Source organism: Hemicordylus capensis, chromosome 2 (assembly GCF_027244095.1).
Source record: "Hemicordylus capensis ecotype Gifberg chromosome 2, rHemCap1.1.pri, whole genome shotgun sequence".
NCBI classification, from domain to species: domain Eukaryota; kingdom Metazoa; phylum Chordata; class Lepidosauria; order Squamata; family Cordylidae; genus Hemicordylus; species Hemicordylus capensis.
Window position 1 is genome coordinate 378,130,660 of NC_069658.1, and position 26,919 is coordinate 378,157,578.

A 26,919-nucleotide genomic window follows, 5' to 3' on the forward strand; every position below is an offset into this window, starting at 1 on the left:
GTACTGCATGTTCTCAGCAGTCGCCCCAGATTCAGTTGTTGGTGCCTTCTTAAAGGCCACAGAGCCTGAGGCCAGCAGGGGAGGAGTCTGCTTGGCCTTCCGCGGACCCTGCATGCCCGCCCGGGCGAGCAGGGGTTGCGGGTAAAAATCAAATTCTGGCCAGCAAGGGGAGTCGGGGAGAGTGGTATTGGAGGTGGTGCTCGGACCACTTCTTGCCCATCGGCTGTGCTCCCTGCTGCTGCGGGACACCGCCACAATGCTGAACAGCAGCATCCATGTGCTCCAGAGACCTCCGGCTGGAGTAAAAACTCACCAGCCAACACAGCTCAGGGCGGTGTCACTGGAGGCAGAGAAGGAGCAGGCAGGCCAGCTAGTTTTAGACTCCATCAGCACTTGTAGTACTCTGGGGAGTCCTTGCATAAAATAACTAGGATTAGCACGGACAGAGAAGTAAGAAAAGGCAAACAAACACAGCAACAGAGAAAACGAAACTGAAAGCACCCGAGCGCTGAGAGAGCTGCCTCTCAGACCTATGATGGTTGGGATCTTCCTGGTCTATAATGCCAGGTGGGTGGGGAGGGTTCCCAAAGGAGGGAAGGGTCTGAAGCTGAGCCACACCTTAGGGGGCGGCTCCGCTAACTAGGTTCCCCGTGTCCCTGAGGGGGTTGAGCCCGGGGACAGTTATTGTGAACTACACCTGGTTTTGCACTCTGTGAATGCTCAGAGGGAAAACCCAGGCCTGAATTCCATATAATTCTGGGTTGGTATTCTAGGTTTAGTGTTGGAGTAAGGGTGTCCCCCAACACAGTGGACCCCTGATCAGAGATATCAGAGGAATGGGCGCTGTCTGGATCTGGACCTGGACTTTTGGATTTCTTAGTATGCTTTCTCTTTTCCTTTGCCTTCCTAGGAGCCTGGGTTTCAGAAGGGGAGATTCAGTGCTGGAGGAGGCTCGCCTAGAGCGCTTACGCTTTTTTGTTTGTAAGGCATCATATCGCTCAAAAGCAGTGGTTAGAAGGTTCTCCACCCACAGACCCCAGGAGGTAGGCATATCAGAGGGCAATTCGGTTACAGTTCTGGGAGGTGGGCTATTTGGGGTTGGGCTAGATGACCCCAAGGGGCCTCGGGTCAGAAGACATACAGGGCCCTGTCTGGGCCACGCTCACCACCTCCTCCTGGGTCGGGGATACGCTCCTGGTGACCATGCGTTGGACTGGCTGTGCCCTAGTGGGTGTGGAGTCCAACACCATGTCCTCTGCTGCTCCTGCCGCTTTTGTTGAAGCCTGCTTGGAGGTTTTTTGTTGTGCAGACGCCAGTGCTGGCAGGCCCAGGTTTTTCTGGCCTATAGGGGGCCCTGGGTGCGCAGGCTTTTCTGGTGGGTCCGAGGGTGGCAGGAGAGCGCTGGGGAACGCGGAGGCAGGAGCGCTGCCCGGCCTGCTTCCTTGCCTGTAGGCTGAGGCCCTGCCTGTGCTGGAACGCCGCCAAACAGCTGATAGGTGGGGTTCTGCTGCTCCGGGAGTTCCGTGGGGCGCAGCGAGCACGCCCTCAACTGCTGGCTCTTTGGAGGGGTCGCGGGCAGCAGCGGAGCGTGAGGACCAGCCGAAAAAAGACCCCCTCAGTACATGTATGTGCATTACTCTGGGGGGTCTTGCCATCCAATGCTGCAGCCCAGCTAGGTGGAGGGAATAGGATGGAAAACAACAAACAGGAGCTGAATGGACAACGAAAGTAAAAGCAGCAGAGCTGTAGCTCTGAGGAGCTGCCTGGAGCCACGCAGGACAAAAAACTGGGGAGGGGCTTCCTCCTCCCAAACTTAAACTCTAACTAATTTGCATAGTTCTGCCTTGGAGTCATGTGGGTGAAGATAACCCATCTGTGAGACACCCTTGGACCCAGAGCAGTAGAAAACCAAGAAATCTTAACATCTAGTATTCCCAAAATCCAAAACAACTACTTCTTTAGCACTATGGGAAAAGACAGAGCATGACAGTCTTTACTTTGAAGATCAAATTAGTAAACTTAATTTCCACACTACTGATAGGAAATGTGGAAAAGAGTTACTACTTGACTTGCTTGGCCTCAACAGCAGAGAAAAGAATGGGATTCAGAGTTCCTTAGCCCCAGAATTCAAGTCTGATCTAAACAGGATAACTCTAACTTCATTTTTGGGCTCTTTAAACACACCCCAGTACTTGATGCTGCTTCTATCACGTATTTACTCTATACTGTATATTAAAGACTGCTTTGAAAATGACCTAGATGGTCCCTCACTGAGACATCAAGATGCAAACCATATTTTCCTAAAGGAGGAGAAAGGAGATTTCACTTACCAGAGAGATGCCCAGGCTCCATACATCTGCACGGATATCATAATCTGGTTTTGATGGATCTGGGGGGTCTATTCTCTCAGGCTAGAAACAAAGGTTATTACAAACTCAATCAAAAGAACATCTACAACCAGCAAGGTTCATCTAATTATTACGGAACCACAACTGCATTGTGCTGACAAAATGTAGGCTGTTCTGAATGTAGGAACAGCAACAGCAGCAGAATTATAGCATAGCTTCCAAGAGCCCAGGCCAGAATCTGGTTATAATCGTCTCTAGTGAAACACAAGAGATGCAGTTCTTAGTCCTAGAAAATGTTCTAAGGTACACGATGCAGTTCAACTGCTGGAGCTAAGCAGGTCTGCCCCAGAGCACTGTCTTTCTGGGAATCATGCAAAAACATGCTGAGTAAGTTGGAGAAAAAGTGGAATACATGTGGAACAAAAAAGTTACTGAATTAAATCATACTGCCTTTTGAAAACTGATGGCATTCTGCAACCATTTCTTACCGCCATATATGCTGCACAACCAGCACTCCGGGTTTTGGCTTTTGAGTCCACTAGCCTCCCACTGATCCCGAAGTCACAGAGTTTTATTTGCCCCCTCTCGTCCAACAAGATATTGGATGGTTTCACATCTCTGTGGATGACACCATGCTTCTCTTTCAGATAGTAGAGTGCCTTGACAATCTAAAAGCAATGCATCAAAAAACAAATGTGGAAGAAAGGACCCATTATTATATCCACTTTATAAGCTAAACACCTCAGCATTGGCCTAGAATGGATGACCAAAACAGAATGCTCTTTATTAACATGTCTAGAAAACATGGGCCATTTGTTCAACTGTTTAGAGAACAAACATTACTCACTCTGTAGTCAGTCTCGGAGGCTTTTGGGACACTTGGAAAAGAGACAGTTTTCAACTATTTTAGGCCAAATTTGATGAACCCTAGATGAATATATGGGGACAGCATCACAGCATAGCCTTTGGGCTATATGTACCCACTAAAAGCTATGACAGCTTTTATGGATACATATAAGAACAACAGGAAATATGGATGTTTGAAACAGTGCTCTTTTTATTTCTGCTTGCAACTGTAAGGGAAGACTCCTCTGATCCGACACTGAACATTAGTTTTGCACAAAGCTTTTAGTGGGATCATCACGCGATACTACAAAACCCTCAATTAAAGCCTGGGTTTTTTAAACCTGTTGTCATGTATTGTTGACGTGGATATTTAAATTAACTAGCCCCTTGTAGATTTCTTAAGATTATCTGAGTGTTTTTTTGAAGTCCAGTAAATAGCTTGGCAGACTACTTAACATTTCCTACTTCCACATTACTATACATTAATTAGAACATCCTTTACTTAAGTGACTCTTACATAAATAAAGAAAAATGTAATTATTCTGCAGAAATACATTTCTGTATTGGCTACACAGATTTGATTGATTAAGTGCTGTCAAATCGGTGTCAACTCTTAACGACCGCATAGTTAGATTCTCTCAAGGATGATCTGTCTTCAACTTGGCCTTTAAGGTCTCTCAGTGGTGCATTCATTGTTGTCATAATCAAGTCCATCCACATGCTGCTGGTTGTCCTCTTCTCTTCCCTTCAACTTTCCCCAGCATTATGGACTTCTCAAGGGAGCTGGGTTTTCGCATAACGAGTCCAAAGTATGATCATTTGAGCCAGGTCATTTGCACGGAACTCATCTCAAAATCAAACAGACTGGCTTGACAGGCCTGCCTAGACATCGCACTGGTGCACATGAGGTTTTTCAACCCTGCACAGATTGTATGTTGCAAAAACAGAACTCCATATAGGATCTGGGCATGAACACAAAGGATCACTTTCCCAGCAGCGTCTTTTTAAAATTCCGATCTTAAATTGGCATCTCCTTGCTCCCTTCTAGAATTCTGGCTGCAAAAAATGATTTCCAGCACTCACCGCCACAGTCATTTTCCCCAAAATCCTCTCCGGGATAGGTCCTTGTATGCGTTTTTTCAGCTTCTCTGCACATGTGCCCATTAGTTCCATGGCTATAAAAACATCAGTCTACAGAAGGAACAAAAAACAAGAGAAGCAAAAGTTTATGGTTACTATGACAAGATTACTCAAGCTGCATTTAAAGGTGCAGGAAGAGTGAAAAAGATAGCAACACTTACATTTGTGATGAAAGTCCCAAAGCACTGGACAATGTAAGGACAGTCATGACTCTTCAGCACCACATCCAGATCCATCAGGATTCTCTTGTTCTCCTCTTTGTTACCAGAGCGACGCATTTGCTGAGCAGAGTGGAACAGAATGAGGCATGTGTGGGGATGGGAAGGCAACATGGCAGGATGGGAAGGAGCAGAGAATGGCAACTGTTTGCTCCTTTGGCTCACAGTTGTGGGACATTTTTCAATTGATGCAGGAGACATCACTACTGCCCACCCATGAAAGATAGGCCCCTGACTATAAATCAGTTTTTTCCAGACAATCCCAGCCCTTGTCTCGAAAGCCAAAACATGAAACAAACCTCCCAACAGCCTTATCTCATCACCACCCAGAGTATCTCACACCACGGTTCTCCCCCACCCTTCATTCTAAAAATCCTATACATCAACATCTAGCACATCTGCCTCACCTTGACAGCTATAATGTGCCCTGTCTTCTTGAAACGCATTTTCCACACTTGTCCACATGTCCCACTTCCAATCTCACCCAGATTTTCTAAGTCATTGATTTCTGCCTGGTATCTCTGTAAGAAGATGAACACACACACAGGTCAGAGGAAAACAGAGGCGCTACTAATCAGTCATTTGCATACTGAGAAAGGGGAGACTGCCTAAATTAACTTTAGAGCTGTGCAGGCAGCTCTTAACCAATCAGACTTCAAGGTATTTTGAACTGTTGAACCTTTCCTCTTTGCCTAAATTGCTTAATAAAGCTACACTGACCTGCCACCAACCTAAAATGGAAGTTAAAAACAAGGTGAAATCTGAAGTGCCTCCCTGGAAGGTGAGTTGAGGGCAGTGTTCTCTCTCTAAGGCTTGAGCATGTGTGTGCACTCACACGTTTTTTGATGTCCACTCAGTTAATTTTAGATTTTGTTCAGGTTGCTTAGGAAGGCCCTACTCTGAACGCATATGCGCACACGCTGCCTTGACACTGCCACCCGGAACAAAATTCATTCCGCACAAAGATTGGGGGGGGGGGGGGATAAAGGGAACACTGGTTGAGGGCGACAAAAAAAAGGCAGAGTTGAAAGTGGGGAAAAACCCCCAAACCACCCACACACTCCTGCACCTTTCTTTGTACAAATGCATTTCTAGCAACTCCTCCTCTTTTACCTCCACTACAATAAGGAGAAATGGAAGGTGTAAGACAGATACATTCCAGCACTGCACCCAGCTTATAACACAGTCCAGCCCAACGATCCATCTGGTCCACCACGACACCAAAGGAACCTCAACTACAGCAACGGACACATCTAACTGGGCATGCTTTTATTCATAATTGCCTTGCATCAAGTCAACAAATATGTATCTGACAACTTGAGACATTTATTCACCCAAGCATTTTAACTAGACTTGTGGTTTTAAATTGTTTTAAGGTTTTAATTTCTTTTTGAATTTGTTTTATGTAGCTGTAAACCACCCAGAGGCGAACGTTTGGGGCGGTATACAAGTTTGACAAATAAAATAAAAATATAACAAACCAATAAATGAAATAAAATTAAACTCACCTGCCCTCCTATGGTCAAGTAACCCGTTTGCTTCATAATTTCCTGCAGCTTCTGATCAATCTCTATGCTGGAAAGGGAAAGAGTAAAAAGGTAACATATACAACAGCTCCCACATATGACATAAAAGCAGAGAGTCAAACCGAACCCAAACCTAAAAACCAGTTCAGAGAGGTTTTTCCAGTGAACTGGAACTGACCCTGAACCTAAAATCTCTAAGTTAACTTGAACCTGAACTGGAACTGAATTTAAATTTGTAAAAAGGAAAAAAGGTAACTGGTTCAGAATAAATAGTTCAATAATGGTCACTCAAACACTTTTAAGAGTTAGAACTGAGTTAGAACTCATGAGAGTTTAAAAATACTGTTGAACCTGAACGGAACCGAAACCAAAATTTAATAGTCCGACTTCCTGCATAGAACTATCACTCCTCATTCTGCAAAAACAGAGATTATATCAATGGAGGACTACAGGTGAAACTCGGAAAATTAGAATATCGTGCAAAAGTCCATTAATTTCAGTAATGCAAATTAAAAGGTGAAACTGATATATGAGACAGACACATTACATGCAAAGCGAGATAAGTCAAGCCTTAATTTGTTATAATTGTGATGATCATGGCGTACAGCTCATGAAAACCCCAAATCCACAATCCCAGAAAATTAGAATATTACATGGAACCAAGAAGACAAGGATTGTAGAATAGAACAATATCGGACCTCTGAAAAGTAAACAGTGTGCTGTGCTTGATTGGCCAACAAACCCGCCTGACCTGACCCCATAGAGAATCTATGGGGCATTGCCAAGAGAAGGATGAGAGACATGAGACCAAACAATGCAGAATTGCTGAAGGCCGCTAATGAAGCATCCTGGTCTTCCATAATACCTCATCAGTGCCACAGGCTGATAGCATCCATGCCACGCCGCATTGAGGCAGTAATTGCTGCAAAAGGGGCCCAAACCAAGTACTGAATACATATGCATACTTATACTTTTCAGAGGTCCAATATTGTTCTATTCTACAGTCCTTGTCTTCTTGGTTCCATGTAATATTCTAATTTTCTGAGATTGTGGATTTGGGGTTTTCATGAGCTGTACGCCATGATCATCACAATTATAACAAATTAAGGCTTGACTTATCTCGCTTTGCATGTAATGCGTCTGTCTCATATATCAGTTTCACCTTTTAATTTGCATTACTGAAATTAATGGACTTTTGCACGATATTCTAATTTTCCGAGTTTCACCTGTACAAGCTTCTGCTCTCAACTGAGGCATCTGCACAATCCTTATAAACAAGGAGGCCTTCATATGAAAGACTTTCTAAGTGATATGAAAATTCAAAGTGAGCAACACCCTGACCATAGCAAGACTCCTAAATATCTCCCAGTTGTAAATAAAAGTAATGCAGGTTAAATCACATGTTTTCATCATGTGGAGAATTCAGTGTAAGCAACAGCTCTTTTACCATCTGTCAGAGTCATTATCAACATGCCTACAACCACAAAATTTTGTGTTCATCTATAAATCAATAATTCAATATGCAAACTTATTTCACAAACAGGAGATTTTGACTTCTTATGGCCTGATATAACATACAAAAACTACTGGTAAACTTCAAGAATATGTACGAAAGGCATGTGGATGGCAAGCTCTTCCTGAACTGTGTACAGATCTGTGAAACCAGTTGTTAACTGTACTGCCACCCATACTAGGGTTACCAATTCATGAGATACTGAATATAAAAGCTATGCTCCAAATTGTTTGTTTTTCTTTCTCAAAGCAAGCTGGTTTTTCCTGGTTTGCATGCAAGGGCATAAAAAGACAGGAATCTGTACCACTGAAGGCCAACAAAGGAGAGAGACAGTCATCAGCTAATCCCATGCTAACTAGGAAAGGAGACACCTTTTGAAGTGGCAGCTTGCTTACATATATCCACAGCAGAGCAACTGTCTCTATTCAACTCCAGCACAGCATCCCTCCAGTGGCTGTTGTGGGTGTCTACCTTGTGTTTCTCTTTTTAGACTGTAAGCCCCTTTGGAACAGAGAACCATTTTCTCACTCCTTTTGCTATGCAAATTGCTTTGAGAACTACTTTTGTTGAAAAGCGGAACCACCAACAATAGCAACACTAGCACCTGAACATTTTTCATCAACTCGGCTTACCTCTCCATGCTCCTGTGCATGAGAAAGGGTGGCTGAGGCAGGCCCAGCATGTTTCGGGGGCGTGATGGATGAGTGTGATGCTGGGGTGAGTTCTCCAAAGAGGAGGAGCGGCTGCTGCCATCGTTAGCTAGAGGAAGTTGCAATGCTGTGAGAGAAGAAGAGGAAGAGTCAGACCAAGAAGCTGCACTGCTTGCTTTCATGCTGGGCCCTTTTGCAGCCTTCGCTCCCAGCCCCCTCTGTACTGAATGGAGGAGTGCTAGAACACCAGTTCCAAGGAAAAGCCAAGTTAGTTGCAATCCTGAAGGGTCAGAGCAGCTAGCACAACTGCTCTCCAAGATGCTCTTGAGTCTCACTGCTTCCTTTGGACAGTTACATCCTCTGTACTGGAAGCTGCAGCTTTCAACTGCACCACAATGGCAAAAGGCTTTCCCGGGCACCAAAGACAGGGCATGCCTTCTGCTGCAGTTTGACTAGCCAGGCCTAGTGTGGATCAAAAGGAACCTTAAAACTCAGCAACAACTAAGTTGTTGTTCCCATTATATCATCTATTCAAAGATATCCTCGCTCTTTAACAAAGGAAGGATTTGGCCACTGGTTGATATTTCATTAACCATTTTACTATCTCCCTATATTTGAATGGGAAGGCTTACCAGTTTATTTCACAATGTGTTTAATGAAGAGGCATTGTTTCTTGCTAGAGGTGTGTACTAATCAGATTTTGCTATTTTGAAGTTGAATCAAATAGCAGAATCCCCGAATTGTTTTGTCAGAAACAGCTGGCTTAGCTGGTTGTCTGGACAAATCAACCTCTAATCACGAATCAATTTGGGCACCATTTTGAGGCCTATTTTTCTAGGAAGAGCTGGTCTACCAACTGGGATTGGCAAGCAGACCAGCCCCCCGCTCTGGACTTCACACATCTGCCCGCCTTGGAGGACTGGTCTACTGTAAAAAAAACCCAGCATTTTGAGGCCTGTTTTTCCAGCTCTCCCTGGAAAAATTGGCCTCAAAATGGCATTCAAGATGATTGGAGTCAAATTGGGAGCAATTATATTTGACCTCGAATTAGGCCCTTCATTTAAAGGTGATTTGATTTGAGGTTGAATCACCCTGATTCAACTCAAATGGCTTCAAGGTCAAACTAATCTGCACATCTCTACTTCTTGCCATCATGTTCTGCTCTTAAACAGAAGTTATACACATGAAGCCAGTAAAGTGCCCACCATGGGAACTCTTTCAGCAGGCAGATATTGAGAAGGGAAAATGCATCCTTGGAATTTAACCTGCTCTTCCATCATCTCATTTTGAAGAGACTCTTGCCCAGTTTAAACAAAATGCTGGACAAGTTAAGACATACTTATGTGGAGAACACCACAGCAAGCACCACAACCATGCCATTAGCATGTCAGATATCCATAGACTGGAAATAAACCACATTGGTGCACTAATGCTGCACAGGTAGGCACTGGTGAGCTGCTTTAGAAAGGATACTGGGCTACATGGATCCTGTATAGGTGAGTTGTTTCTCTGCTTAAACTGGGTCCAAGTAGAACAAGGGATCAATAAGAACAACTAAGTTTGATTTAAAATTAAGCCCACAAATGAAAACTAACTCCCGAAAAAGACACATCATGCCATGAATAGGGATGACATAGTCCCCCACCCCAGAGCTTGCGTCGGCACTGGGCAGAATAAGGACATTGCAAACTAGAGCTAGGAATCTACTAGGACACATTTCCTGCTTGGTGCTCTTTGCTAGGATTGAGGAGAACATTCCAAGGGCAACCGTCTATATTAAACCAGATATAATTCTTAAGGAAGTTATTTTTAAAGACTCCTAGAACCAAGCCAGGCAACTGCATTATATCAGGATATCATAGGCAAGCCAGTATAGGACATGCTTCATAGGTTTTAGCAACAATGGTTAGTAGCTGAATGGTTAGATCTAATACGTTTCCAGCACATGTACAATGATTTGGTACCGCTAGGTTTCTTTAATCTTTCCAGTTTTGCTTTGGAGTTTTATCGGGTTTGCTCTATGTAAATAGGCTTGAACTCAACAACAGGAGGAAAAGTTAAGTGTGTTCCCCTTAGAAGATGCAGCAAGATGATCTGCCAGAGTATTTAAGTCTGAGCAGGAGCCTTTTTGTAAAAACAAACACACTATTAAAATAGGAACAACAGATTATCAGGAGTTGTAAGAACTCAGAGCATTTAATGTGCATCATCTACACCACCTTTACAATTGTCCTTAGGATAAGTCAGTCTTATTATTCCCATGCTATAGTTGGGAAGTGGGAGGAGAAAATTAGGCCGAGCAATAATGGTTACTTGAGCCTACCCAAAGAGATCATGAATGAGACAAGACTTGAACCAGGGACCTGGTTATTTTTGAGTTACAGCTCAACCTTTTCTTAATACGGCCTGTTCTGTTATACAGCATGCTGTATAAAGTGTACAGTGGAGCTGCAAGGGAGATTTGGATGAAGGAGAAGATACCCTGAAGCCAATGGATACAGACTCCCAACTTTGCATCTGGAGTTTTTGAGCGTTTTTGCATCTCACTGAACCCACTTATTTAATCTATTCAGATTCCTGCAAACTTCTAAAAGTGAAGCTGATGACTGCTTCTGTTGAAAAACAGCCACAAAATTTGGTTCCATACATCAAGGAGAGCAAGAGAATATGGCTAGCAAAACACCACAACACAGTGATTTCAAGAAGCTCTGAAAAAAACTTGTTTGGCCAGAAAAATTAAAGGAAATTCATTAGAGAAAGATGGTTATTTCTGGAGAGGAAAGAATTTTCACTGCTAAAAATAAGAGGACTCTCAAGAGACCAATGTAGTTTTCCAGTTGCTTGAAAAGGTGGTTTACTATAATCTGAAAGCAAAAAAAGCAAACATACAGGAAATGTGTAGGAAGGAATGAATCTAAGACTTATAAGAACCACAAGCTGTTAAAATTAAAAAGAGAAAAATGAAAGCACAATGGATGCTATGCCAGACAGTAAAACCCTCTACTGTTACCCCGAAAACATTCTGTTGTGGCAGTGAGAAGAACCATTTCCAAAGGGAAGCTACGAAAGATTTGCAAGAAGAGACGCCAGGACCAGGTATGTGGGCAATGCAGCAGGAGAGTCTAGAAGGGATTCCGTTTCAGCCAGTTAAATGCTGAAATAGTTGGGGAAGAAACATTGGTCCTACCTGTGAAGGGTTCTTTTTCTCAGTGTCTGATTTAATCCTAGATAGTGGGTTGTATTCCTGATCATGCCTCAGAGACAGGAAATAATTTTAAAGTTGTAGCTGATATCCGGTAGCTAGGAAGGCATTGCCCAATTCCCCAGTTCCAGACTGTCGAGCCAGGATTCCGCAAGCTGAAAGAATGAACTAGTAGCTACAGAGAAGAGTGAAAGCAGAAAAAACATTCCGATAGAAGAGACAATTAGAGTTAGAAAATATCATAGTAAAAAAGTACAGTGAATGAACCAAACAGGATAGGTTCTACTGACCCTGGGAGTCGCCACCTCTCACAACTGCGCCCAAGTCTAACTCAAGAATGTCAAGCGTTCACGGGAGGGCCGGATTAAATCAGACACTGCAAAAAAGAACCCTTCACAGGTAGGACCAATGTTTCTTTTTTCCGCAGTTGTCTGATTTAATCCTAGATAGTGGGACATGCCCAAGCCTGGAGAACCTAGGGAGGGAAGGCGGACTATCAGACCACCTGCTGAATAACAGTGCACGCCATGGCAGCCTGATCAGAATGGAACGAAGCTACCTTGTAGTGCTTGATGAATGGGGAGACAGAAGACCATGTGGCTGCCTTACAGATGACCTGAAGGGGCGTGCTGGCCAAGAAGGCCATCGAAGTGCTGGCACTGCGCGTAGAGTTGGCAGTGATACCCCCTGGCACCGGAAGATGAAGAGACTGGTAGGCCAGGCAGATGGTGGCTTTGATCCATTTTGCTAAAGTAGACTTTGACGCTTTGTGGCCCAGGGAAGTAGGATGAAAAGTTATGAAGAGCGCGCCTGAACCACGATGAGGTCTGGTACGTTTTAGGTATATACGGAGAGCCCTGCACACATCCAGAGTGTGCCAGAGTTTCTCCTTGGGATGAGGAGGTTTTGAACAAAAGGTCAGGAGCACCACTTCCTGCGACCTGTGGAAGGAAGAACTGATCTTCGGGATGAAGGTCAGATTGAGATGGAGAATGACTTCATCTTCACTGAACGTGCAAAGCTCTTTGCGTGCTGACAGGGCCCCTAGTTCGGATACTTGTCGCGCAGGCATAACAGCCACCAGGAAAAGCACTTTATACAAGAGGATCTTCAGGGGAATGGAGGAAAGAGGTTCAAAAGGAGGTCAATTAAGGGCATTGAGGACCTTATTAAGGTCCCAGGAGGGAAACCTATGAACTGGAGGAGGGGCTAGGTTGACTGCCCCCGGAGAAAATGACTCAGGTGAGGATGAAGAAGCTGAGAGCCTTGAGCGGACAGGTCTAAGCCGGACGATAGTGCCGAAACCTGCCTGCAGAGTGTGTTGGGCCAGAGACCCATCTTTAGACCTTCTTGCAGAAATGAGAGAACTTCAGGTATGCCTGCAGCGATAGGGGACAGGTGTTTCCTGCATGCCCACCTAGAGAAGGCTGACCAGTTGGCTTGATAAATTCTAGTAGTAGATGGTCGTCTGGAGGCCAATTCGGTATCCTGCACTGCCTTGGTGTAACCGGCGCATCTCAGATGGGAGCGCTGAACCTCCATGCGCACAATTGGAGCCATTCTGGGTCCAGATGGAGCACAGGTCCCTGATGTAACAGGTCCTGGCATTGGGGAAGAGGCCACAGGTCTGTGATGGATAGAGATACGAGGTCTGAGAACCACGGCCTCCTGGGCCACTGAGGAGCGATCAGTATCAGGTTTGCTCCTTCTAGGATCATCTTCTGAAGAACCCTTCCTATGATGGCGGTTGGCGGGAAGGCATACAGGAGACCTGGAGGCCAAGGAGCCGTGAGAGCATCTATATCCTCGGCTAACGGGCAATAGAATCTGGTGAAGAATCTGGGTCTTTGGTGATTGGTCTGGGAAGCAAAGAGGTCCACGACTGGGACTCCGAAGACCTCCATGATCTGTTGGAAAACCTCCTGGTGTAGGGTCCACTCCGCCGGGTCCACCATCTGGCGACCAAGCCAGTCCGCTTCCAGGTTGCTTGTGCCGCTGAGGTGTTCGGCTGCGATAGAGGCGAGATGTTTCTCTGCCCAAGTGAATAGGAGAGTCGCTTCTTTCATCATGGAGCAGGACCTGGTGCCTCCCTGATTTGCGACGTATGCCTTTGCGGCCACGTTGTCCGTGCGGACTAACACATGCTGATCCCGAAGGAGTGGGAAGAAATGGAGTAGGGAGAGGCAGATGGCCCACAGTTCCAACAGATTGATGTTCAATGACTTCTCCTCGAGCGACCAGGTTCCCTGGGCAAGCTGTAGCTGACAATGACCTCCCCAACCGGTCAGGCTGGCATCCGTGGTTACTACAGTCCTGTGCAGAGCTGAGAACGGTAGGCCCTGACAGATGGCAGGAGAGATCCACCAGTGTAGCGATAGTAGGACCTGCAAGGGAATCATTATTTTTGTGTGGGTCCTGGTGGCTATCTGCTCCTAAAAGAGGAGGAGCAGCCACTGCAGGGCGGGGGGGTGCCGCCACCGTGCCCAAGGGGTGGACTCCAGGCAAGAGATCATTGAGCCCAGAAGCTGCGCCAGGAGGGCAACATCCATCCGTGGTCTGGTCAGAAGTGGTTGGATTAGGGTTGCCATCTTGAGGCAACGTTCCGCTGACAATGAGATTACTCCCCGAAGGGTGTCGAATTGGACTCCCAAGTGTTGCAGTGACTGTGATGGGGTGAGGTGACTCTTCTGGGTGTTGACTATGAAACCGTGGGATTCCAGGAGCAGGATGGTCTTCCGGATGTCCTGGCAGGCTTGATGAAGAGAAGGGGAGTGGATCAGCAAGTCATCCAAATAGGGATGCACATGGTGGGCCTCTAGCCACATCCTGGCTATGAGAGCCACCATGACCTTGGTGAATACCCTTGGGGCTGACGATAGCCCGAAGGGCATTGCCTTGTATTGAAAGTGATGGTCGAGGAACTGGAACCAAAGGAACTTGCAAAATTCTGGGTGAATGGGGATGTGTAAGTAGGCCTCCGACAAATCTATGGAAGCCAGGAACGTTCCCTTCCCTTACTGCCTCCTTGATGGAGCAGAGGGATTCCATCCTGAAGGACCTATTTCGGATGAAGCGGTTTAGTTGTTTGAGATCCAAGACTGTTCTCCATGAGCCGTCTTTTTTTGGTACTAGGAAACGCAGAGAATACACTCCTTGAAAAAGCTCCTCCGTGGGAACCTGTTCAGCGGCGTGTATCTGAAGTAGATGCTGAATCGCTAGACACATCCGCCGCATTTTCGGATTCAAGGAGGAAAGGGAGTGTAAGAGTTGTTGGGAAGGAAGGAGAATTCCAGACGGAGACCTCGGGAGATGGTGTCGAGCACTCATGAGTCCGAAGTTGATTGGCTCCAAGCTGTTGAAAAGAAAAGGAGCCGGCCTCCAACGGGCAAGGAGTCATTGTTTCCTGCACTGTGCAAAACTGGGTCTGAAGGGCTGTCTGGGAACCTGGTTTCTGTTGTTCCCTCTGAAACACTGCTGTTGACCTTGCTGTCGCCAGGGGGCTCTGTAGTTGCCACCGAATTGGCGAGAGTCTCTGGAGGAGGAGTAAGATGATGTCCGATATGACCTATAGGGGCGAAAAGGGTTTTGAGCAAATCTACCTGGTTGGGAGTATTCTCTACGCCAGGGATTCTCAACGTGTGGGTCCCCAGATGTAACTGGACTTCAACTTCCATAATTCCCAACCAAAGGCCACTGGGGCTGGGGATTATGGGAGTTGAAGTCCAATAACATCTGGGGACCCACACGTTGAGAAAAGACACTGGCATAGCTTTTTTCTTTTCCCTGGTTTTGACCAAGACTGGTTCCAGGGATTCCCCAAACAGTTTGGACCTGGTAAAGGGAGAGGAAGCTAAGTTAATTTTGGACTTATGGTCCACCCTCCAGTTTTTTAACCAGATACACCTTCTAACAGCCACCCCCGCGGCCATAGACCTGGATGCATGTTGTATGCAATCCAAACTGGAATCGGCCATGAAGGCTGAGGCCTTGGCCAGTTTATTAATACCCAGTCTCAGTTGTTTATTTTCAGGAGGAACCAGCTGGATCAACTCCTTAGCCCAGAGCACTGACACCCGAGCAAAAATAGAGTTGGTGGTTGCCGCCTTAATAACTGCAGCCGAACCCTCAAGAACCCTGCAAAGTAAGAAGTCACATTTTTTGTCTTCCAGAATCTCCAACTATTCACCATCCTTGTTCATGACCATTCCTGAGACCAGTTGGGCCACTGGACCATCTACTACTGGGGAAACCAACAGGGACATAACATCATCAGGCAGAGCATAAAATCTTTTAGGCATGGCAGAGGTAGGTTTAGGAGCAAAGGGAACCTTCCATTCCGCCATCATGGTGTCCCTGAAAAGAGGAGGGAAGGGGATGGGGGAGGCTGAAGCCAAAGTGGAAGGAAAGACTACTTGGTCAAGCCCAGGTTGAGTGGAAGCAACAGATTGAGGGGAAACATCCTTGATGGCCCAGTGTGCCTTTGCTAGCAACACCTCAAAATCTGCTGGCTGGAAGAGCCTGAAGGAGGAGGAGGTCTGCTGAGAAGGAGACTCTTCCTGTGAAAGCTCCCCTTCCTCTGTGGAGGAGTCAGAGGAGAGAGGGCGTTGAGGTTGGGAAGGCTGTATAGGGACTGGGATAGGAGGTGGGGGTAGAGGTGCAGGAATGGGGTTAGGGGGAGGAGGGTGTTTCTTGGGAGGTGGAGGAAGAGGATCCCCCTCAGATGAAGTAGAGGACACTGGTAAGGCAAGTCTCTTAGGAATGTGGCGCCTAGGTGGCCTGGGAAGGAAAAAACCCTTCTCATTGGGCGGAATCACTCCCCTGGTGGGGCTGGAGCCCAGGGAGGAAGAAAGAAAAATAGGCTTGGAAGCTTGAGTCTTGTCTCTTATCGGCACACTTGGTAGGGAAGAGATTTCAGATCTAATAAATTCCTGCAGCCATGATTCGAACTCGGCGGCCGGTTGGCCACATGGGACCCCAGATGGAGTAGGGGGTTTACTCACATTTTGTATTGGCTGCTGCAGTTGTCCTTGGCCAATTGCCACTGGAACAGGCATAGGGCTGGCAGAGCTGGGTGTTGCTGGCTGGGATGCGGGGGGAATGGCCGGAAGACTGGGTTCCCCCTCCCCCGGGACGCTGCCAGTGTCAGGTATCATGGGCATACACCGATCACCCACCCCGGTGATGGTAGAAGATGAACCACTCTGCCCTTGAAGAAGGGCATGAGGAAGGCATCGTGGCAATCTTTGTTGGCACACAGCCTGCAAAAGCAAGCGCTTACTCAAACGTGCCACAGGCGCTTTAGTTTTCTTTTTGTGGCGCTTATGCTTCTCATGGGCCACCTTCTGCTTTTTGGAGGGCTTACTTGACTCTCCTTTATTGCCCTCTCCTGCGCCCAAGTCTACCTCCTCATGGATCTTGCTCTTTTTGGCTGCCTTGCGGGGCAAGGCAGAGGCCACCTCCGCTGGGAGTGTGCCTCCCGATAAGAGAGGGATAATGGAGGTAGATGCGCCAGCCAGCATAGTAGGCAGGGGAGAGAGAGGAAGTTTCCCTCCGTGACTAGCCGCATCATCGCGGGCTTTTATCCCGGGGCGTTTGAGCCTCCCAGCAAATTGCGCCGGCATGAGCCGGCTCCATTATGCAGGCTAAAAGAGGCCGCGGAGAGCCTCAGGGGGAAAGCGAAAGTAAAAATGCAAATACTAAGTAAAGGGCCGAATTGGAAAGAAAAAACGTCACTTTGCAAAAGAAAATGCTAAGGACTCCCTACCCACCCTCACACAGAGAATGGGGGGGGGGGCAAGGAAAATAGCAAGCCTGAGAAACGTGGAGCTCTTTGGAAGCGTGCTGCTCTGAGGCAAGACAGGAAAGAACTGGGGAATTGGGCAACACCTTCCTAGCTACCGGATATCAGCTACAACATTAAAATTACTTCCTGTCTCTGAGGCATGATCAGGAATACAACCCACTATCTAGGATTAAATCAGACAACTGCGGAAAACTGGATAGATTGCTACCTGTTTTAGAAGTAACAATGGCCCAGTTCTCACAGAAGGTGTGTAGTAAACCTGTACTTTGACTATCCTACTTCACAATGCATGGGTGTGGGAGGCTCACATGATGATAACCAGGAATATGTTTCACAAAGCCAAAAGTCAGAAAATACTAACTGCAATATATAACAGACTCATCAGATTGTTACAGAAGTGCTGAGAATAGTATAGTTTGGCCAATCAATAGCAGAAGCAAGGTCTCTCCATTTGCAAAGTAAGAAGAATTACCTAACTGCTCAGCTCAGCTCATAAACTTCTTTAAAATGTTTCAAAGAAGTTTGACATTTATTCCTGCAAAAAGATATTTTTGGTGATGGAGGGGGCTGTCCAACTGGGCATTCAACTATGATGAACCTTCAAACACTACAAGGCTATATCAATCTGACAGAGCTCTAACAAACATAATGCAACCTCGTTTCCTGCATTCTTTTGAAACTTTGGCTCATGAAAGAGTTGCCGAGTAGCTCCATCCTGGTAAAATTTTCCATCAGGATGCAAACTCCATGGTGTAGATTTTAGATTTAGAGGAGTTGCACTAACCCATTCTCAGGAGCCTCCTCTGGCCATACCACCTCTTGAAAGATGAGGCCTGTGAAAGAGCTTGCTGAGGAACTCCACAGAAAATCTAAAACCCATGCAGCTGAACCGAGACGTGTTTGAGTGCTACATATATCCCTTAACTGATGTTTTCATTGCTTTCAAGATGTGACTGTTTTTTAATTTGAAGGAAGGAGGATAAAGAAAGAGCGTGCTTTAATTGGCTTTAAAATCAAGGCACCATAACATTTAATGCAGTTAAGAAAACTATGCACTTAGAGGGCAACTCATTCACTTCAAAGGCCAGCGTTAGAAAATCCATGCCAACTGGTCCCATGAAAGATCAGCCTGCAGGACCTGTTCCAATGTTTATTGCAACATGGTATTTTGAACATTCCAATCCCTATATCACTTATGATTGCTATCTGGATATTTGCTTGTATTTAGTCTTAAAAGCAACATACACTTAAGAAATTATAGATTCAGGGCTGAAGTCTTGATTTAGAATGGTTTTCTAAACCTCAGAATAATAAGAGCAGGTCAGTTACATTTACTCCATGGAATTTTTAAAAGAATGAGTTCCCTGTAGTTCTAATTGACAAAGGAAAGTTGGTGCTGAAATGGGACAGAAAGGACCATATCTACATGAGGACGATAGTAAGGGCCATGGATACAAACCCAGAATAATCTGCATTGATTTTCAGGACAGAAAATAAGCATATCTGTGTACAATGCCTGTGCCTCCCCTTTCCCCAATCCCAGACTAGTAAAGTTAACATCAAACCAAACCTCTACAACCAAAGTTGACTTCTGGCTGCACTTTGTAAAACCTTTTCTCTCCCTCTTAAAGGCCCCAACCCTCGGAATCCCAGTCCTCTATAGCATACTCTGTCTAACAGCCTGGGGCTATCTATTGTTGGGAGCTGCTTGATTTGCCAAAACATGCCAACAGCAGATACAATTATGTCTACAGCCACAATGCAGGTAGCAGCTGACAGTTCTTTAAGAGTCTCTAACCCAGAACTAGAACCAATGGGCCAAATGGCAAGAGAGTTCCAGAGGACAGTGAGGCTATAAGAAAAATGTTTATTCGTAGCAAAACACATACTGAGTGTTGGATTTGCATCTGGAATCTTTATGTTCTCATCCTAACACACATTAAGGCACTCTAAGCCTCAGGTCACCCAAGGTAACATAGGAACAACAGACCTACCTCCGAAGAGGGTTGTGAGGGCAACACTAAAAGAATACTTGGCAGAGCAGAAGCGTTTTATAAATAGCACTTTGTAAACAGTAGCAATTTTACCATTTAAAAATTGGCTCCATCTCTACAGAATGTGCTGCTATTGCCTATCTTCTCTCTATAAGATGCAGATAGGACTCCTTAGAGATGCAATATCTGTTATATGGTCACACGTGAAATTAAACCAACTTTACAATGGGAATTCCTTCTGGGCAAATAGTTTGTCAAAATTTGAAGTTCAATTACCTTGACCCACAAAAGCTACATAAGTAGCTGCCTTATACCGAGTCAAACCATTGCTCCACCTATCTCAGTATTGACTCTAATGACTAGCAGTTGCTGACTTGGCCACTAGTAGTGGGTCTGAAGTCAGTTTCTTAGGCTCACAAAATATGCCTTTCCTGTTTGAAGAGGTTTAAGGTATATTAATCTCAGGGACTGTTTCACATGATGTAAAGATGAGTGGAAGAGGAAGCACCAGTCTTGTTGCAGATGTCCCAGAGATGTGTAGATCCCAGCTTATAGTAGGAGTGCAACTTGTACTTCCTGTGATTACCTTTATAACATGTGAAATGGTGCTCAGAAGCAGTAGCAGAATAGAGTCTTGGAAGGGCAGAAAAGGAGATAATTGCCAAATATATACATTTCCTCTAGTTTCACCATCCTCATTGGAGCTAAGGTAATCTGAAACTCACAAGCTGTGGCCCCGCCAATCCATGTGCAGACAGGATGCTTTTGCAAATGCAAAAAGGCTGTGACTGCTTCCTTGGATTAAAGTGTGTCCTTTCTTCCTAGGTCTGCATGTTGGAATGCCCAATTCTGATTAAAGATGTACCCGGCGCGGCCAGCTCTGCACAGTCCCTGCCATTCCCAGGCCAGCGGGGAGGGGGAGCCTCTTCTACAGAACCAGAACTCACGGGCATGGTTGGGAAGACATTCGGGGATGTTGCTTTCCCAATGGAGAAAGAGCTGGAAAGAACAACACTTCCCAGGTGTCCCCGCAACCTTCATTTCCATAGAAGAGGCTCCCGTGTGTCAGAAGTGGCAGGTAGCCAGGTCCTGTGGCGAGCTGGTGGCGCCTGCCTTTGCACAATACTGGAGTAGTGGTACACAATTATCGGAGCCAGGCATTGCAACTCACAGGCCTAGCTGTTACCAAGATCAAGGACAAGCAGTTGAATGAAAAACTATTCATGCTTCCATGCACAGTTGACTGAGTCAAGGTTGAGTTGAATTGCCCTGCACACCACGGTCCCAATGGATGGAAGCTCTCTAGACAGCAGCAGAGCTCTGCCTGGAATCAAACGTGCTGGCATGCCCACTCTAATGTCCTCCACCTGTTCTGCACAGCATGCTCAGTGTCGTCTGCATTGAAGCATGTTTTACAGAAAAGAGAAAGCGTGTAAGCCTTCAATCCTAGACATTAATACAGGGATTCCCAACCCTTTAAAACAATGCATTAATGATTCAAAAGTTCAAGATGGATGTCTCCATATGATTATGCTGTCTGGGAATGAGCCACTATGGGACCCACTATGGGACTCACCAGTTCAAAAACACAGAAATGTTACAATTTAAGAAAATGTTGTAGAGCAAACCTAGCTGCTGTCTTTCCCATCACTGCACATTCAAGGACCATGATGGGCTGTAAAGAACAAATCCATCTCTACTGAACACTCCCCACTCAAGCTCTCCAAGCCTGCATGCTACACTCGACAGTTTGATCATGCAAACTGGCCGTGCAAACCTCCATCTGCCAAAAGGAGACTCACAGCAAAGGAGAAAAACATGCTGCAGAAGGTCAGTTACTTCAGTACATAACTAAAAATGGGTTAAACTGAAAAAGAGCAAGATTACTGCAGTAGGAAGGGGAGCACAGAAGTGGGAAGGAACCAGAAACACAGCAAAGCGAGAAGGTTCTATTAATGGCCATAAGCAGGTAACACTTACAAGACGAAAGCACAGAAAGAAGCATATTTAAGCAGACAACAGTGGGGTAAGCACTATAGAGATACTGCAGATTATCTAGCTTGCTAGTCATGTGGCATAACCCACAACTCAATTCAAGCTGAACCCTATTCTGAATGAGGATGGCCAGGTCTTCTGGAACAGGACAAGCAGATGTACAGGCACAGCCGACCTACGTGCTTTCATTGATCAGCAAAGATTATTGTGAAGGTGATTCACTTCCAAGCTGCTGGCAGGCCCAGACAAGGCTTCTATTTACTTAACCAGACTTGAAACCAAGTTCAATGCATCATCCCCACTCTTCTGTGGCGGAGACCAATTCCCTTACATGATTTTCATATCATGGGAATACTCCTGAAGTCATCCAGCTCTAAATTCAGGGAGCTGAAGGAGTCTATATACCTAGCTACTCATGAGATAGCAGCTGGAGATTGCTTGGCATATTCATGTTTTCTTCTGAATAGATTTTCCACACTGCAACCTTTGAATTTGGGCAGAAAAAGGAGACTTTCCTAAGCTGTTGGCGTGCTTGTAAAAAAAAAAAAAGTTCTGCACATGTATGATCAAGAATACATTGAGAAGCTAGTTTGGTATGGGATCCTAAACTAAGGCTGTTGGCATATTTGAAAGCAGTTCCAAAGGATAAAGAAATATCACCATTACACATGTTAGTAGTAGCCATTAGACTCTAGGTCTATGGTAAATAATGGGAGACTAAGAAAGTGCCAGCACTGGAAGATTGACTTTTAAGATGATGAGACATAGTTATGAATAAAGCAAGTTACATCTGTGTAATGGGACATAAAGAAAATCAATATGTTTGGAGCCAGATGGAGCCACTGTAGATGTTACAGTGCTACAGTACTAAATAAGATGGCATTCAGGATATGCTTTCTTTATTCTAAGGAAAATCTAAGAGTTATGAGTATTATAACAGTGAATACTCCAACCTCTCCACAGTGTTTGGCAATATCTTGTAGCTGCCCTCTTTATGAGTGCCCACATTTTTAATAAAAACAATGAAGTACACTCAATACAGATAGGTTGAACACTCAGCACTTCCTAATCATTTGAAGATAATGCACCAGGCATTTTGCACCATCTCAGAGCTCAGGGCTGATGTATCATTTTATTTATCTCTATCGCTATCTCTGTGTAAACTGCTTTGGGTTGTTTCGTTTTTTTAAGCAGTATATAAAAATTAATTGTATGTTTCACCACTCCTGAGGTTAGGACTGAAATTATCTTAAGACACACATTCAGTAATCCAATCAAATGGGGATTTTTACTAAATTTCAGATTTCCGTGTATATCAACAGGTAACTTTGTCAGTAACTAAAGAAACAAGAATAGTCACTGTAGCTGCAGTAATTGAACAAGTACTGTATTTTAACACTGGATGAAAGCTATAATCCTGAAAAGAAATTGCAAGTGCTTCCTATTCACTGACATAATTATGACATCAACATGCAGGTCTTCCACCTGCAGCTCAACAGTCTATTGAGCTGAGTTTCCACTCTCTTTCACACTTTTATCAATACAGGTAGTCTTCTTTATTCAGAGGGGTTCCATTCTCACCAATAACCGCAAGTATGGAAACTGTGAATAAAGAAACCTTACCCCTATGGGAATCTAGAGGTTAGGTTCCTAACCCCCCCACCCCAAAAGCCAAAAAAAGCGGGTAAGGGAGTGGAAATGCACAGTACCTTGCTCTGAAGGGCCTCAAGGATCCAGAAATGCCCTCAAACACACCCCAATCAGCCAAATTTTTGGCAAAGATTCACCCCAAAAAAGTTTTTTAAACTTCAAAAATGACTCCATGCTGTAAAATGGCAACCAGAAGCGACACCGGAAGTCACTTCTGCATCATTTCCTGCCACTCAGGAACCACAAATAGGTGGATTCTAGCCTCTCTTTGTTCTGTGGATAGAAACTGGGTCTCTAAGACCTGTCTGCAGATATGCGAAACCGTGGGTGCTGGGACCACTGATAACAGGGGCCACTTATATCTGTTGTCACCAGACAGCCCCAAAATCTTGTAAGGCTTTTGAACTGAAAAATGTTTTTTAAGGGGGTGGAAGATGAGAATGTTGTTTTTTCAGCTTGTATCACTGAGCTGGACTCTTGCTGGATCTTTCCTGGCTTTCTGAATCAATCTGCTGTCACTTGGCAGGCCACCTCGACATAGCAGGCTTTTGAAGGACAAGAAGGTTCGGGCCTTATTTAGGAGGAAGATGAGGGGTAACTGAGCAACACTCATCCCCCACCAGCCCTTGAGGGGTTGAGGGGGCTGCCCCCCTCATGATAAAGCCTGCCATGCTCCAAAATGCCCCATGTGAACTTGAAAGCCCTTCCCCACACATTTGTGCACACTTGCAGACTCCCACACGCACTCCCCAAACTCCCCACATGTCCTCACAAGCCTCAAACCTTTCCCATACACCCTCATAAGACCCTACCCCCAGCATCACAAGCCCCAGCCCTTTCCACACCCACAAGCACCCACACAAGCCCTCCAATCCTTCATATACTTCCATATAGTCTTCCCACCACCACGCATCCTTGCAGACCCCAACCAACCCTTCTCAATCCCCCAAAACCTCACAAACTTCCCCAGCCCTCTGCACATGCCCAGCATGATCTTCCAGCCCCCCACATGCTTCATAAGCCCCCAATTGTTAATGTCACCTTCCAGCCCCCTGCATGCTTTGCAAGTGAGCTTCCAATAACCCCTACATGCTTTGAAAGCCCTCCACTCTTCACATGATCTTCCAGCCCCCCTGCATGCCTTGCAAGGCTAACCCTGCTCATGCCAACACAGCATTCCAGCCCGCTCTGCAACCTCACAAATCCCTCAATCCTTTGCAAGCCCCACACCCCATGAACTTCCAGCCCCGCTGCATGCCTCAGAAACCAACACTTTGCATAACCCCACACCTTTCTGCTCTCACACCAAACCCTTTGCATAGCAAGACCCTTCAGAAGCTCCCCACCCCCAGTCCTGGATAACCTTTAGCTAGAGAAAGGAGCAGCAGCTCCTCTCCCCACTCCTCCTCTGTCCAAGTGTCACTCTCCCTGCCATTTCAAAAGGCAGGGAGCAGAACATGGCGGAGAAGGGTGGGGCAAAGCTCATCCTCCCTCCCTCTCCACATCCCACCCCATCTGGCAGGGAGAGCAATGGCAGGAGAAGGGGAGGAATAGCAGTGACACTGCCACCATCAGCCTGCTAAAGGGGCAGGCAGCAAGGCAGGCAATGGATTCAGGAACTGGGCCAGCAGAGGTAGTAGATCTACCACCTGAGGCCACTCTCCCATTGTGCCCAATTAGCAGGCTGCCCCTATCCCATCTCCTGGACCCAAGGTGGGAGGCAGACAGACTTAATGAAAATAGAATTCAAGGGACAACACTGGGAACTGGGATGAATCAATGGATTTGAGTGAAAGGAGGGTGTGCAATCTGGGGTGTGGGTGTGTTTATGGTCTTGGCAGTCTCTTACTGTAGATGAAATCCTCCCACATTGGAGTGGGGAAGAAGGGTTGTCACTGCACTGTGAAGAGGAGGTCACGGGGTTGTCTGAAGCCCCTTGCTAGCACAACTCTGGTATGGGGTTGAGCCTGTGGGTCTCGGGGCACTTTGATTCAGGTCACAAAGACTTGGGGTGATCTTTTAATAATCCCCCCCCCCACAAGGTAAGTGCCATCCATCCTAGAATCCCTGCTCTTTAATCTTAATGGTGTGGGAACAGGCTGCAATTTCTTGCTCCATGGGATGAGGCAGATTTTAGTGTATCTAGGCATTTGCCTTGGAGTTTTGGCTCCATGATGATGGGCAATTGACAGGCTATGGGGTGAGAGTTGCTGTGTCAAGCAAGCATTTATAAAACATACCAAACACACATTCTTCTTGTGGCTGGTTGTCTTTGAACTCTGCAAATATGTCACCAAATTCTTTGTGTGTGTGTTACTGGAGCATCATGGTGCAGTACATCTGTGATTTCTACCATGAACTGTGTCATGGATCCAAAGTGTGGTAAATGTTGTGTTTGGAGGGTCTGCCACTAAACATTGTGAGGATCTGTGCAGATACAAATTGGCTGCTATTAGTGTACTTACATTCAAGTGATCCTCACATATGAAAATGCACACTATTGTCATTGACCTTACCACTCCTATTATCTCCTCACTGCACTGATTGAAGCTTTCCTCTGTTTGGGTTATTTTGAGACTTTTAAGATGACTTTTTCAGGAGCACTTTTTGATATGCTCTTCCACAGTGGAACTATGTGCCACATATTCTTTTTGGTATTTCTATCACAGCAGACTTAAACAGAGATGTCTTCTCTGCTATGCATGATACATAAACAATGCCAATCCACACAGTCCTTACAAAGGGCAGCTTCATACTGTAGAAGAGAATACAGAAGCTGCAATATGTGCATGGATGAGGCACTTGGGTTTCCACTTCGCCTTCTTATCATACAGTGCTTTTGCACTAGTAGTGTGCACGGGTCGGTTCGGAGGCCATTCTACTGGCCTCCGAACCGGTCCGGACAAGGGGTGGTTTTAGTTCGGGAGGGTTAGGGTGGGGGGGTCCATTAAGGGCGGGGGGGGCTTTACTCACCCCTCCCGCGCTTTGCTGCTTCGGCGCCATAATTACTTTAAAAAATGCGCCGCAGAATCATTTGCCGCTCCGGGGCTCCTTGACTTCAAAATCGGGCGGCAGGATACTTCCCTGCCGCCCCCAAAGCCCCCTCAAGCCATTTGAGCTCTTTAAATCTCGCCCCGGACCGAGTGCTAAAGCGCTCGGGCGGGCGGCGGGGAGATGTCCGTCCGTCCGCCCGCCCCCTTCCCTGCCTTCTGTGAAGTGCAGGGAGCCTTCTGTGCGCGCGCACGCGCGCAGAAGGCTCCCTGCTTCTGCGCACGCACGCGCAGAAGGCTCCCTGCACTTCGCAGAAGGCAGGGAAGGGGGCGGGCGGACGGACGGACATCTCCCCGCCGCCCGCCCGAGCGCTTTAGCACTCGGTCCGGGGCGAGATTTAAAGAGCTCAAATGGCTTGAGGGGGCTTTGGGGGCGGCAGGGAAGTATCCTGCCGCCCGATTTTGAAGTCAAGGAGCCCCGGAGCGGCAAATGATTCTGCGGCGCATTTTTTAAAGTAATTATGGCGCCGAAGCAGCAAAGCGCGGGAGGGGTGAGTAAAGCCCCGCCCCTGCCCTTAATGGACCCCCCCACCCCAGTGCCGAGCCGCAGGTCCGCGGTCCGGTGCACACCCCTATTTTGCACGGCTTCTGCCAGCAGTGAAGCTGTAGGGAATGCCATGTCCCAGATGCTAGTGGATCCATGTACAGGATGAAAAGGAATGACAGGTCATATGCTCATCTCCATAGGCAAGGGTTGAGGCCTGGTTCCTAGTGTTATGTGGCACGTCAGATTAAAAGGAGTGTGTATTTGCATTTGTAACACTCCTGCGTAAAACAATTTCCAGCAAAGGAAGACTAGCACACGCAGATATTTCCTTACGTTCCTGACGGGAAGGTTTTTTTCATATTGTTTAAAGAGAGCTACAACCCTGCCAGAATGTGGTACCAAGAGCAGCATAGAATGAAAAGTTGATTATTAACTCATAATAATAATAGCCCAATAATGCTACCTCTCCACAGTCATGAAGGTTTATTCTAAACTGG

General features: G+C 46.1%; 1 protein-coding gene across 2 annotated transcripts in view; it reads right to left on the minus strand.

The window, feature by feature from the left end:
• MAP2K7 (mitogen-activated protein kinase kinase 7) overlaps positions 1–26,919 on the minus strand; it is a 65,567-nt gene that overhangs the window by 16,798 nt on the left and 21,850 nt on the right. For both annotated transcript variants that reach the window (XM_053296782.1, XM_053296780.1), the window contains 7 exons: positions 8,224–8,368; positions 6,061–6,127; positions 4,960–5,073; positions 4,496–4,615; positions 4,278–4,385; positions 2,837–3,016; positions 2,331–2,411 (listed from right to left, as the gene is read on the minus strand). In XM_053296782.1, the coding sequence (XP_053152757.1) occupies positions 2,331–2,411; positions 2,837–3,016; positions 4,278–4,385; positions 4,496–4,615; positions 4,960–5,073; positions 6,061–6,127; positions 8,224–8,368 (815 nt within the window). The remainder of the gene's footprint in view (positions 1–2,330; positions 2,412–2,836; positions 3,017–4,277; positions 4,386–4,495; positions 4,616–4,959; positions 5,074–6,060; positions 6,128–8,223; positions 8,369–26,919) is intronic.